The 14,307-nt window shown below is 44.2% G+C and overlaps 2 protein-coding genes across 5 annotated transcripts in view; one reads left to right on the top strand and one right to left on the bottom strand.

Moving 5' to 3' along the window:
• The window catches only part of RDH12 (retinol dehydrogenase 12), a 340,678-nt gene extending 330,593 nt beyond the window's left edge, over positions 1–10,085 (top strand). For both annotated transcript variants that reach the window (XM_050797062.1, XM_050797061.1), the window contains 6 exons: positions 217–335; positions 841–996; positions 1,793–1,897; positions 2,716–2,925; positions 5,020–5,209; positions 9,383–10,085. In XM_050797062.1, the coding sequence (XP_050653019.1) occupies positions 217–335; positions 841–996; positions 1,793–1,897; positions 2,716–2,925; positions 5,020–5,209; positions 9,383–9,485 (883 nt within the window). In that variant the 3' untranslated portion in view covers positions 9,486–10,085. The remainder of the gene's footprint in view (positions 1–216; positions 336–840; positions 997–1,792; positions 1,898–2,715; positions 2,926–5,019; positions 5,210–9,382) is intronic.
• Positions 1–14,307, bottom strand: part of VTI1B (vesicle transport through interaction with t-SNAREs 1B) — a 125,804-nt gene that overhangs the window by 77,258 nt on the left and 34,239 nt on the right. Inside the window, exon 1 of one of the 3 annotated variants that reach the window (XM_050797075.1) lies at positions 13,544–13,553. The exons of the other annotated variants lie outside the window; for them this stretch is intronic. The gene's annotated coding sequence lies outside the window, so the exon portion shown is untranslated. Of the gene's footprint in view, positions 1–13,543; positions 13,554–14,307 lie in introns of those variants that run through there. 3 annotated transcript variants of the gene reach the window in all.

The following is a 14,307-nucleotide window of genomic DNA, read 5'->3' as shown; positions in this document are numbered from 1 at the left end:
CTGCTGAACAGGCGACTACCTTGCCCCATGGAAAAATGTTGTGCCATGAAGATTAGCTTTTATGAGTCTCCTGACTGCAACTTAAAGATATCCTTCTTTGAGACTGGATAGCTTATTTATTTATTTATTTATTTATTTATTTATTTATTTTTTAATGTATCTTAGTGTGAGCTAGTGAAGGATGGTACGTGACGCTCTTGTTTCCCTTGCCGATAGGAAGTTCTTTGCTGGTGGAGTGTGTAGAACAAATGTGCAGCTTCCTGGGAAGGTAGTGGTGATCACTGGCGCCAACACAGGCATTGGCAAGGAGACGGCTAGAGAGCTTGCTAGCCGAGGTAAGTGTTTCCCCTTTAGTCTCCAAAGGGCCATGCCTCCCACCCTTCTTTCCACTGGGGCCTCTGTCCATATTTCTTTATGTTTCCTCCTAGGCTTGGGGGCTCTGACTAGAAATTCAAGAAACCTAGGATTCAAGTCCAACTGTGACACCAACTTACACTGTGGCCTTCAATAAACTGCTTCTTCCCTACTCCTTCTCTATTAAATAAAATAAGGAAAACAATGATGTCTGTGTATAGCCAAGTCAGTTATTCTAAAAGGAGATACTAAGCGACATTAAATATCAGAATGTAAAACCTGGGAACCAGGTTCCCAGCCCGGGATTAAACTGACAGCAAGAAGACTGAATTACTGTGAAAAGCCCAAAGTGGCAATACGGCCACTCTACCATTGAGGGAGGGTTGGGAGAATGAATGCTCTGTCCACCGGTCCCAAGCTCACTTACTGTACCTCTTTTATAGCCTAGGATATGAACATACTGCTCTCTTTTTGTCTTGGACCCAGGAGCCCGAGTCTATATTGCCTGCAGAGATGTACTGAAGGGGGAGTCTGCTGCCAGTGAAATCCGAGTGGATACAAAGAACTCCCAGGTGCTGGTGCGGAAATTGGACCTATCAGACACCAAATCTATCCGAGCCTTTGCTGAGGCCTTTCTGGCAGGTGAGGTCCTGATGGGTAACTAGAAAAGCAGGAAATCGGGTATGGGAGTGGCTGCTCCATCCTGGACCATCTATGGTCTTTACATCAGAACCATGATCCATGCCACTAGACAGGTTCTGCCACATGAACCAGCAGGACAGGGAATTGGCAAGAGCATCGTGGGTAGACAGACTGGGCAGGATCCTTATCGTCTTTTTGCCTCAGCAGTGGGAATGTTGGAGGTGTCAGTTCCCTGTCTGGGCTTGCACCTTGGCATCAAGGTGTGGCCACAATGCCACTCTCTTCTTTCATCCTGAGAATCAACCTTCTGTGGCCATAGGCATGAGATGAAGTTGTGCTGCTGGCAAGTTCTTCTGGATCTTGGAAAATGACCAACTTCTACCAAGGACTATGAAATCCATGAGGGACATCCTGGGACCATGTCTGGCTTGTGTTACCACTGGATTCCTAGTGCCCAGCAGAGTGCACCTGGTCCAGAGTTGGTAGTTAGTACACATTTGCTGAATAAATGAATGAACAATGTCCAGGAAGATAATAGTAACTAAAATTACTCATTAGAAACCCAGTGACAATGCTTATTGGATGTCACTGAGATAGATCCAAATGAAGGATAGTTATTGACTGCTGAGGCAATACCTTGTTTTAAAAGGAAGAGGCAGAGCAAGTGACTCCTATCAAAATCTTACCCCAACAAAGACAACTAATGAACAAAGGGAAGGGGCAATTATGCAGGTCTATGACAGGCAGCCAGGGGATTCCTTGCTAACCACAGGATCTCCTTGGTTGTGCCCTATAGAGGAAAAGCAGCTCCATATCCTGATCAACAATGCGGGAGTAATGATGTGTCCATATTCCAAGACAGCTGATGGCTTTGAAACCCACCTGGGAGTCAACCACCTGGGTAAGTATCTTTGGGTGACTAAAAAATGAGGTACACCCACTATCTTTTCTTTAGGAAGATGACCCTGTGTAAATGTGGAGAATGTCCAGGGGCCTTCATAGAGCCTAGGAATTCCAATAGACTGGACCCATTGGCTTGTTGTTCGCTGTACCTCTCCTGATCAGTCTAAAAAAGTGAGATCCTCCTACCCATACCATTAAGAAGCCCCAAATTTCAGGAAATACCAGGGAGAAGAATGTCATTCTTGGATGGGGCAGTGGCAGTACAAGACTTGCCAGGCAGGGCCAGGCCTGTGGGTATGCAGGAATCTGGGCTTGGCTGGAGGGGTCACATCTACATGAGGGCCAACCAAGCCATAGGTTGGTCCATGGAGGTAGGCAATCCTTGAGAACTTGAGGTACAAGGCAGGCTGGGGTTCAGCGTTCAAGGCGAAGACTTTAGGGAGGAGAGCATGGAACGTGTTTTCTGATCCTAAGCAGATGTTATCTTCCCTGACTATTCTATCCCTCTGTCTATACACAAGTGTACCTGGGTCCCTAGTTATGCGATCATGGACAGAGTGGGAGTAGGAAGCCAGCAGGTGGGTCAAGGGCAGAGGTACAAAGTAATATAGATTAAGTATGATTGCCTTACTTGTAGTCCAGCTTTGGCTCTTGCTTTGAGGAATCCACAAACTCAGACCAAATTGACCATTAGAGTTACTCATGGCATCAAAATTGGTTCACACCCAGAAGATAGTGAGCTAACACTGAAGTCCTCTCGGCTCCCACATGCTGAGCCTGAGCTGCCGTTCCACCTTCAACTGGCTCTCCTCACAGGCCACTTCCTCCTCACCTACCTGCTCCTGGAGCGGCTAAAGGTGTCTGCCCCTGCACGGGTGGTTAACGTGTCCTCGGTGGTTCACCACATTGGCAAGATTCGCTTCCACGACCTCCAGAGCGAGAAGCGCTACAGCAGGGGTTTTGCCTATTGCCACAGCAAGCTGGCCAATATACTTTTTACTCGTGAGCTGGCGAAGAGGCTCCAAGGTAAGTCTGGAGAAAGGATCAGGTTTAAAATAGTAAAAACGGTCCTCAGACCAGATTAGAGGTCCACAAAAACTTGGGAAGTCAGGCTGTCAAACATGCACGTGTCAGTAATAGCACTGTGCACTAAGGAGAATGAGGTTATGAATGAAGTAAAAACAGAGTCCTTGCCCCCAGGGAGCTTAAAATCAAACAGGGGTTAAGAACCTCATAAAGTTACCTTGTATTTATGTCATATCTTATCTCTGATCTCATTTGATTTTCACAATAGCTTTTTGCAACAGGCAGAGGCTTTTTGTTTGTTTTGTTTTGTTTTGTTTTGTTTTGAGACTTGAGTTTCGCTCTTATTTCCCAGGCTGGAGTGCAGTAGTGCGATCTTGGCTCACTGCGACCTCTGCCTCCTGGGTTCGAGTGATTCTCCTGCATCAGCCTCTTGAGTAAGCTGGGATTACAGGCACGCAATACCACACCTGGCTAATTTTGTATTTTTAGTAGAGACGAGCTTTCACCGTGTTGTCCAGCCTCTTGAGTAAGCTGGGATTACAGGCACGCAATACCACACCTGTCTAATTTTGTATTTTTAGTAGAGATGAGCTTTCACCGTGTTGTCCAGGTTGGTCTCAAACTCCTGATCTCAGGTGATCTGGTGGCAGAGGCCTTTTGTAACAGGTTTATAGAGCAGAACTGAGGTCCAAGGAAATGGCCAGCTGAAGAGTATATGGCAGGTGAGGGCGTCAGAACTGAAATGTGGGTGCTCGGCTTTAAACCTAGGGTGCTTCCTTCTGGGTGCCATTTGCTGAGGTCCACATGGTGATCTGAGCTACAGAGCTGCCACTGCCTGGACTCAGGGAGTTAGCGCTGGATTTCAGACCCCTGGGTCCAAGCTCTTGCTCTACCACATGCTATAGCCTCATGTGGATGTGGATGTGGATGTGCCCCTTTAACCTCCGCTGACTTCATCTTCTCAGCTGTAAAATCAGGTCAGGCCGGTTCTTACTCCTTAATGATTATGTGCCCCTCTGGAGCATTGGGTGAGCTGCTGGCTCTGACATCTGCAGATCTAGGGGATCATTTGTTACTGTGAATAAACCAGAGTTTGGGAACAATGATCTTTACTTCCAGAATGCCTATAGAACAAGAAGACGGTAACCATAAAAATAAACAATAACAATTACAATAATAATTGAGAGGTTTATGTGTGCCATGCACTACACATCTTAACTTAATACTTCCAACTTTCCTGTGAGGTGGGTGCTATTATTTTCCCCCACTCTAAATACGAAAAGACAGGCACTGACAGATTAAGAAATTTGCCCAAGGAAGATTCCTAGCTGAGTCAGTATTCAAATGCAGACAGTCCATTCCATGTTTTTAACTTTACATCAGAGTTCAGATCTTGGCCCTGTACCCTGCCAGGTATAACCTTAGGCAATTTACTTAAACTTTCTGTGACTTAGTTTTCTTTGCTGTAAATGGGCATCATAATATTGTGAAATATTCTATTTCACAAGCCTCTTTAAGAATTAAATGAAATAATACATTTAAAGCATGTTGTATAGCCCTGGCACATAATTGGTACTGAAAAATAGTGATGGCACCAGGGGTATCTTGGGGGGGGGTGTTAACCCCCATAATCTGCATCACCATCCCTCAACCTATACCTCATAAAATGTGCTTGGCAGGCAAATGCAGCTCAAAATAAAGTCCTACCCACCACTTTCCAATCAGACTGCTACCCCTAAATTCCTCCTGTAGAAATGATAAAGATACCACTGTCAATAATTGATACTGCTCACTACATGTTGTCATGTTTATTACTAGTACTAAAGCCACAGTATAAAAATAACATTGAAATAGAAGGATCTTGAACCAGGCACTCCTTTTGGAACATAGAAGGCTGAGAAGGCTATAGATCTTTCTGAAAGAGATCAATTCATTCCTGTTCAAATTCCGCCTGGCCAGGAGTGGTACCTGCTGAATCCGGGGGTTATGTTTCCTGAGTCCCTCTTTCTCACTTGTGTATTTTGCTGCAGGAGATAAGCTGTTTTCCTGGGCTCAGAGTGTGTCCCTGATCTAATTGTGCCCTCTTTGTCCTAGGCACCGGGGTCACCACCTACGCAGTGCACCCAGGTGTTGTCCGCTCAGAGCTGGTCCGGCACTCCTCCCTGCTCTGCCTGCTCTGGCGGCTCTTCTCCCCCTTTGTCAAGACGGCGCGGGAGGGGGCGCAGACCAGCCTGCATTGCGCCCTGGCTGAGGGCCTGGAGCCCCTGAGTGGCAAGTACTTCAGGTGTGTGAAGGCAGTGCGGTTCTCGCCACCACCTGTGCGCATGGGCGGTGTAGGACTCACTGGGCTGTGCATCCTGAGCAGCTAAGTTTCTTCCTGATGATGCAATCCAGGTTTGGGTTAGGCCTGCAAACAGAATGCTGTTGCTTTGTTAAGGAAACTTACATTACAGACTTATGTGTTGGGAAGAGTTGCTTTTCTGGCTCTATTTTATACCTGTGTGCCACTTTTCCATGTAAACTTTGCAGCTTTCTGAAAGCTTTTAAAGAAGACTGTTGCTGTTGGTTATGCCATGGAGAGAATGTGAGCAGACCCTCTGGATCCTTTTTCTCCTTCTTTAAGCTTTTGGCTCACTTGATTCATGAATTTTTTAATACCAATTAGCACAAAGTGCTGGGGGAATGTCCTCTCTCTTCGGTGTGAACTCTGTCCCTCAATGCTGCCAAGATTGGCACTATCTGTTGAAATATAGACGTAGAAATTTTAGTGCTGAATCTTATCATGAACTCAATGAGCAACTAGAGTCTGGGAATAAAGGGAAGCCCAGGGTGAAATCTCTTTCCGATTCCATGACAGAATCCAGCCCTGTCTGCTCTGTTGTCCCTCTTTGTTCAAGGCTTTTCATCAGTGCAGTATTTATTCTGTGAAGCATTGGAAATAATCTTAGTGTCTGATGAGAGGGGAATGGATAAGTGATAATAGCTAATGTTGCTTGAGTTTTTATAATGTGTTTGGTACTCAGTTCTGAGTGTGTAATGTGTATTAATTCATATAATCATCACAACCCTGCGAGGCAGGTAACATTACCCCAAGTTTTCACATGAAACTGAGGCACAAGATAATTAAGAAACGTGCTTAAGGTCATATAGCTTGTAAGTGGTAGATCTGGGATTTACACCCTGGCAATCTGGCTCTAGAGCTGTGCCATTCAATGTGGTAGCCACTCGCCACATGTTGCTATTGAGCACTGGAAATATGGCTAGTCCAGATTGAGATGCAGTATAATACCAGATTTTTGAAGACATACAGGTTGAGCATCCCAAATCTGAAAATTCGGAGTCTGGAATATTTCAGTAAGCATTTCCTTTGAGTTGTATGTTGGTGCTAAAAATGTTTTGGATTTCAGAGTATTTCAGGTTTTAGATTTTTGGGGTTTGAGATGCTCAGCTGGTAAGTACAATGCAAATATTTCATAATTCAAATAAATGTAAAATCCGAAATACTTCTGATCCAAGCATTTTTTTTTTTTTTTTTGAGATGGATTTTCACTCTTGTCACCCAGGCTGGAGGGCAATGACATGATCTTGGCTTACTGCAACTTCTGCCTCATGGGTTCAAGCAATTCTCCTGCCTCAGCCTCCTGAGTAGCTGGGATTACAGGTACCCACCACCATGTGGGCTAATTTTTGTATTTTTAGTCAAGATAGGGTTTCACCATGTTGGCCAGGCTGGTCTTGAACTCCTGACCTCAGGTGATGCACCTGCCTTGGCCTCCTAAAGTGCTGGGATTACAGGTGTGAGCCACCGTGCCTAGCCCCAAGCATTTCTTATAAGGGATGCTCAACCTATAGTATAAAAAAGAAGTGTAAATTATCTCATTTTACATTTTTAAATGAGATAAAAGATATCTCATTTTTTTATATTGATTGCATGCTAAAATGATTTTGCTATTTTGGGGTTAAATAAAGTGTTTATTTAAAACTCAATAAATTAATGTATAATTAACGGTTACTAAATAAATTTCACCAATTTCTTTTTACATTTTAAATATAGCTGCTAGAAAATTCAAAATGACATATGTGGCTCACATTTGTGTTTCTCATCATATTTCTCTTTTTTTGAGACAGTCTGACTCTGTTGCCCAGGTTAGAGTGCAATGGCATGATCTTGACTCACAGCAACATCCACCTCCTGGGTTCGAGGGATCCTCCTGCCTCAGCCTCCCAAGTAGCTGGGATTACAGGTGTACGCCACCACACCCAGCTAGTTTTTGTATTTCTAGTCAATATGGAATTTTGCCATGTTGACCAGGCTGGTCTCGAACTCCTGACCTCAAGTGATCCGCCCACCTCAGCCTCCCAAAGTGCTGGGATTACAGGCGTGAGCCACTGCGCCCGGCCTTGCCATCATGTTTCTATTGGACAGTTGCTACTCTAGAGTCTGAGTGTTTAACATTGCTGCCTTAAATATGGGATAAAATACACAGTCATTAAGTATCATATTTTTATATAATACGTAATTAATAGAAAAATGTTAGTGATATAATGTTGTAAGGAAAAAAACTGGAATACAAAACTATATGATTATTTATACATAGAGAACAGTCTGGAGGGACACCCAGCCACTGGGCAGTAGTGGTTACTTCCAGGGAGTTTTAGGGAGAGCCAAGCAGAGTGTGAAAGATGATTTTTATCTTTTTATGCTAGGTGTTTTTTATTTTTTAAACATTTTGCCAGGTGCAGTGGCTCATGCATGTAATCCCAGCACTTTGGGAGGCTGAGGTAGGTGGATCACTTGAGGTCAGGAGTTAGAGACCAGCCTGGCCAACATGGTGAAACCCCATCTCTACTAAACATACAAAAAATTAGCTGGTCATGGTGGTGTATGCCTGTAATCCCAGCCACTCAGGAGGCTGAGGCAGGAGAATCACTTGAACCTGGGAGGCGGCAGAGGCTGCAGTAAGCTGAGCTCGCTCTACTGCACTCCAGCCTGGGCAACAGAATGAGACTCTGTCTCAAAAAAAAAAAAAAAAAATTTAAGGCTGGGTGCGGCAGCTCACGCCTGCAGTCCCAGTAGTTTGGGAGGCCAAGGAAGGAGGATTGCTTGAGCTCAGGAATTCCACACCAGCCTGGGCAACAAAGTGAGACCCCCATCTCTACTAAAAATCAAAAAATTAGCCCAGCATTGTGGTGCATGCCTGTAGTTGCAGCTACTCGGGAGGCTGAGGTTGGAGGATGGCTTGAGCCTGGGAGGTCAGGGCTGCAGTGAAGCGTGATAGTACCACTGGACTCCAGCCTGGGTGACAAAGTGAGACCCTATCTCAAAAAAAAAAAAAAAAAAAAAAAAGTCCTCCTCAAACTAGACACAGTATGATCCCGGTTTTATGTGAGACAGAGAGAGAGAGACTACATCTCTATTTATATCCAAACAAAGCAAAAAAGACTGTATAGAAAGCAACTGAATGAGAGACTTTTCTTTTTTTTGACAGAGTTTTGCTCTTGTTGCCCAGGCTGAAGTACAGTGGCATGATCTCCGCTCACTGCAACCTCTGCCTCCTGGGTGCAAGCCATTCTCCTACCTCAGCCTCCTGAGTAGCTGGGATTACAGGTGCCCACCACCACACCCAGCTAATTGTTTTTTGCATTTTTAGTAGAGGCAGGGTTTCGCCATATTGGCCGGGCTGGTCTTGAACTCCTGACCTCAGGTGATCCGCCCACCTCAACCTCCCAAAGTACTGGGATTACAGGTGTGAGCCACCGTGCCCAGCCATGATAGGCTTTTCTTCTTTTATCAGCACTGCATGTTCCAACTGTTTTACAGGGCTTTTATAATTAGAAAAAAGGAACATTAAAAACAAACAAAAAAAACATGATGAAAACTGTGTTCTCTTCCCACCCCCTATCCCTCTGGTCCTCGGGCCCCCTGCTCATTCCAAAGCAAATCTGGAGGGCTTGGTCTGGGGTTCATGATGCAAGTGGGCCTGTCAACAGAATTCAAGGGGCCTGTGAACTTGGATGGGAAAATAACTTCATCTTTAGTTTAACCTCCAGTTGAGATTTGGCATTTTCTTCAATTATGAATGTAGGCACTGAACTGTAGTAGTAGTAGTGATACCTGTGACTTTGTCAATAGAATTATAAATATTTTCATATCACATTGCAGTTGTTGCAGATATCCTAGAATGTCACTTCTGCTCGCCACTACTTTGAAATCTTTTGATAATTAGACTTGGTACTAGATCTTGTTATAGAATACATTAATAAATAAGCCTATGTATTACTGTATCACAAATTTGTTTTTAAAATATTCTTAGAGAGCATTTTATATAATTAGTTTCTTTGAGTCTGGCATATATTGTATTTTACACATTTAGAAACATTCTGAGAAAGGGACCATAAAGATTTCCAGACTGCTAATTCTCATTCCTGGAATTTACTGTCTTCCTCTGCCCTCCAGTGACTGCAAGAGGACCTGGGTGTCTCCAAGGGCCCGAAATAACAAAACAGCTGAGCGCCTATGGAATGTCAGCTGTGAGCTTCTAGGAATCCGGTGGGAGTAGCTGGTGGAAGAGCCGCAGCTTTACCAGGCCCAATCTATGCCATAATGAATGGGGACCAAGGAGAAGGCCAACCCTAAAGGATTGTCCTCTTGGCTGGCTGGTGCTGCGAATCCTGCCTGCTCTGATCCTCTTGACCCTTCTGGGAATGTTTGCACTCTTCACACTCTTGTGAGACTGGCTTATGGCATGAGATGTGGATACCTACAGAGCATTCTTCTCTAAGACCTGGAGAGTCAGCAACCCTCTGGGGGCAGCAGGACTGGGTAGATCCCCGGCTGGGCATGTGGGTGGCAGAAGAGCCTGAGAAATTGGGTCAATTCCTTCATCAGCACCAGATGCTCAGCTGAGGCAAGAAGAGCATCATCACTGCCTATTTCCAGGGGCTATACAATCCAACTCTTGGTTGACCTCTTTCTTTTTAAAACTATTTGCCACCACCCTGGAGTCTGGACCAACACACAAAGATCCTGGCTAACCCTGGTCAAGTAGATTCCTTCCTCTCACCTGGACCTTCCCATTTCAATCATGCAGATGGTTTCTTTTTGTAAAGTGTTCCCTTTACCTTTCAAATTTTAGAGAAAATAAAGACTGCATTCATCTTATTGTCTTATTTATTTTCTCAGGGCAGCAAGGAAGAGAAATGGAACAAAGCAGGGGAACCAGCCTGCTAGTTTAGTGAGTAGCATTTCACCCTACCCAGCCACCCATACCTTCTTAGACTATGGCATCTGGGGGCAAAATAAGATGCTCCAGTTGAGTCGTTTGTTAATTTTCTTCCAGCAGTAACATTTTATTATCTAAAAGAGAAGAATGTCTTCAATTACAGATATGCCGAGCTCCACCACAGATTAAGGCCAGATGTAGGACTTCATTTGATCCACAGATACAGGAAAACCAAGCCTTGATAATCTCTTGTCCTAAATTCATAGCTTCTCCCACTTCCGGTCTCTCTGCTGTCCTTTGCTGTGGCCCAGGTGACCTGCTTCTTGCCTCAAGGGTTGACGGTCACCATGAATAGGCAGAGAGATGTGCCTAATCTTTCAGCTGATCAACAAAATAAGTCATGCTTATTGGCTTCATTTTTAAGGCATCCAAAGGGCATCAGGTGACAAAAATGTTCTTTTCTTCAATAGCAAGTGGACTTTTAAAAACCTTTATTATGGAAATTCTCAAATAGACAAAAGTAGAGCAAAGAGTATAAGGAATTCTCATGTACTCATCATCCAGCATCAACATTATTAACATTTTATCAATCTTGTTTCTGACATTTTTTGGGGGAGGTGGGCATGGGATATTTTAAAGCACATTGCAAGTATCATATTATTCACTCATAAATACTTTGGTATGTGTTTCTAATAAGAACCTTTGCTTTTTACAAAACCACAATACCATTATCACTCCTAACAACATTAATACTTCTTGAACATCATTTAATACTTGGAGTTCATGTTTCCCCATTTGTCTAACAAATCAGGGAAAGAGAATGGTCCTTCTGAAAGGAGAGGAAGCTTTTCTTTTCATAAGCCCTAGCAAATCTCCTTGTGGCTCATTAGCATGAAGTGAATCCTGGGCTCCCTTCTGAACCAATCACTGAGGCTGGGAATGGGCTATGGTAATTGGCTTAAGCCAATCACTACCCCCACCTAGAGCTGGGGTCTATCCCTCTCACCTCACCCAGTGGGGAAGAATATAGCTAATGTAAAGCACTTTTAGTAATAAGTTTAGAATTCCTCACAAGAATCTTTTGGGATAGGTTTCATTAACTCCATTTTACAGATGGGGCCAACGAGGCACAGAGAAATTAAATAGCTTCTCAAAGTTCACACACCTGCTAAGTCATAGAGTAGAGCTAGGTAGCCTGACTCCAGAACCTGCACTCTTAACAGCCATTCCCTACTGCTTCCCATGGTGGAGGAAGTTGCAAATCACTGCAAGGAAAAATCCAAGACCATGAATAGGCCAAGGGAGGAAATAATACTGAGGAAGCAACCTTATATGTTTACTACAGGGACCTATGACCTGTGCCTTATACACTGCTGGGTCCACTGGAAAGCTTGGAAAAGAATGAAGGGAAGATGGAGGAGGGGAAAAGCAAGGAAAAGGCAATGCAAGGGTGGGGGACAGAGCATGCAGGGCGTTGATGATGATGATCCTGGATATCTTCCCTGGGCTGAACAAACAGAAAACCAGGAGCATGGAGTATGAAAGGCAAGCATGCCGGGCTGCTCTCTGTGTAGCAAACAAACCATGGGTGTGAGAGCAAGGATTCACACATGTGTGCCAGGCGTTCATCCCAGATCTAAGAGCTAATCATTGTAAACAGTGATGCAAGGGGGCAGGCCTGGATTGGGGCCCATTATGCATATCAGAGGAGGTTGGCTGTAGGCAGAAGGAACCAAGTCATGTATGGGCTGCAAGGTGCTGACCCCAGCTGCCACATCTGGAGCATCACGCTGGTATTGGTATTGGTGACACAGGGTTCTTGAGCAAACCTGCTCACAAGGCTGAGTTCCTCCATTTCCATACATTCAAACATAGCCATTTTTATTTCACTAGAATCTTCTTTCTATAAGACATCCTTTTTTTCTGAGAGAACAGAATAACACCTTGAAAAGAGTGTTCCTTAGTATAGACGGAGTCCTTATATTTTGTGTGTTTGGAATCTTTTGGGCTATTCTATTTTATAAACTTTTCAAGCTTGCCACACTACTGGCTAGTATGATTGGCTTAATTAAGATCATCCTCCTGGGCGGCAGAGCAAGACTCCGTCTCAAAAAAAAAAAAAAAAAAAAGATCATCCTATTCTTGGTTTCTGTCAAATATTTGAAACCTGAACATTTGAGAAATCTCTTTGGATATTCTCTAAGATACTCAGTAACCTTGAGGCCAATTGCTGAGGGTGAGGGACTAGTAGCCTAAATCTGAGCTACAAGAACTGGGGAATAGCAAGGAGCAGGCCTAGGCCTAGAACTCAGGGCAAAGACAGCAGCTGGAATGTAGGATGCTCAGAGTCTGTAGCTGCTGGGAGGAATCCATCTGAGTTAGGCAGACAGACAAAAGCAGTTTCAGTGAGAATCTGGCACCCAAAGGGAAAGGATTTTACTCCCCCATAGCCTAATGGCCTTAGGAAATTTGAGTGATGATGGAGACACTCTTCCCCTTGACTTTTAGGAAAGGAGTGCGATTCTCTGTGTTATCCCCATCTCCTTCCTTCCTGAAGGAGGCTCCACTTGCAGAACGCATCATTTCCTGCCATCCTTAGCAAGGATCACAGCTTGGCCAGCTCACAGTGGTACAGGGCTGGGAGTGGATACTCCTGACCACAATGCTGTACTGCCTCTCATTTAAAGGCATTTTGTTAAATATCTGGCTAGAGAAAATATTTAAAATCTGAAAGTTTCCATCATTTCCCAAATTATTAGATGCACTTACAACCAACAGCAAGTGACACCAAATATTGGGAAGCTGAGCAGCAAAGAATGCAAAAGAAAACAAAGGTAGGCACGGGTATTGATTCGGCATGTGGTTGGCATTTTCAGAATATTAAGTGATAGTTGTTCCCCTTGTTCAGATTCCAGACTCCATCATTTCTAGTGTTCAGGTGCTCCTATAAGACACAGCCTCCCTCAGCACTACTTCTTCAGAATCGCCTCGTTCTCAGGCTACATCTCACCTTTCTGTAGTGTCTTGCCAAACACCAAAAAGACCGTCTAGTCTGCTCAGCCTGGGCAAGGAACATGTGCCAGTCTTGGCCTCTTGTCATGTTTCCAGAAAAGACTTGCCCCAAGTTAACATCTGAGCAAGTGAAAGGCCTTGACTCTGCACAAACCATGCTGGGGATTGGTGGCTAAGACACAGTTTGACCTTCCCATCTTGGCTCCCTGAATTCCCCTGCAACCATTGGGGCTGTTTTTCTGCTATTGACTTGTGCTTGGATATGGATATGGCTTCCTGCCTTGACAGAGTGCCCCTTAACGTACAGGAAACAAGATCCCAGATGAGAAGGGCTCAGGGATTTCAGTTGTTCCAGACTTCCCTCCTAGATGCTTCTCTAACTGCCCCAGTTCCACTGCCTTCGCTATTCCTGGCTTCTTTTAGCCTCAAACCCTTAGCTAATGTAGACTGGGGTGGAAAATCTTTTCTTTGGCTTGGCCAAGACTGTCCTAATACCCTAAAAATAACACTTCAATGGGAAACTAAAGGAAAAGGAAATCAAAGAAACATATGAAACTTAAGAAGCAAACAGTTTCAGAGCACCGATTTCCTAGGTGGTGACTAGCTGCCACAGATTACCTTGGTTGGCACTTGGCCCTTGTCCAACTCAACTTCGTATACAATGTTGCCATGCATCCCAAGCCCAGGAGGATATACCTTGTGTATTTGGTCTCTTTTAGTTCTGAGATGGACACTCACTTTGAGCAAACTTAAGTCTCAAACTATGGAATATTTTGCTCTTAAACTCAAGGAAGGGTTGAAACTGGAAAGTGGGAATGGGCAGAGATGTATCTCAGAAATAACTAGAACTCAAGCGCCAAGCAACACCAGACTCCTCTCCCTCTATCATTGAAGAGTTCCTGCAGCCATTTCTTATTTTTAGAATTTAAAAAATTCCAGGTTTGACTTGGGTCAAATGCTCACTGTGAAGCATTCAACTGTAGTTTGGTATTGGGTATTGGGTATTGGGTATTGCCTCTTCTACAGCTATGATATTCTCGTATGTGTTATTTTGATATCACTATCATATTCTCATATTGTAGAAGAGGCATTTCAAATCAGTCAGAAAAACAGACAATGTCATAAGTGGTGCTGGACAAATAACTAT

Source organism: Macaca thibetana, chromosome 7 (assembly GCF_024542745.1).
Source record: "Macaca thibetana thibetana isolate TM-01 chromosome 7, ASM2454274v1, whole genome shotgun sequence".
NCBI classification, from domain to species: domain Eukaryota; kingdom Metazoa; phylum Chordata; class Mammalia; order Primates; family Cercopithecidae; genus Macaca; species Macaca thibetana.
The sequence above is the reverse complement of the archived record's forward strand: the minus strand, read 5'-3'. Positions and strand labels throughout refer to the sequence as shown.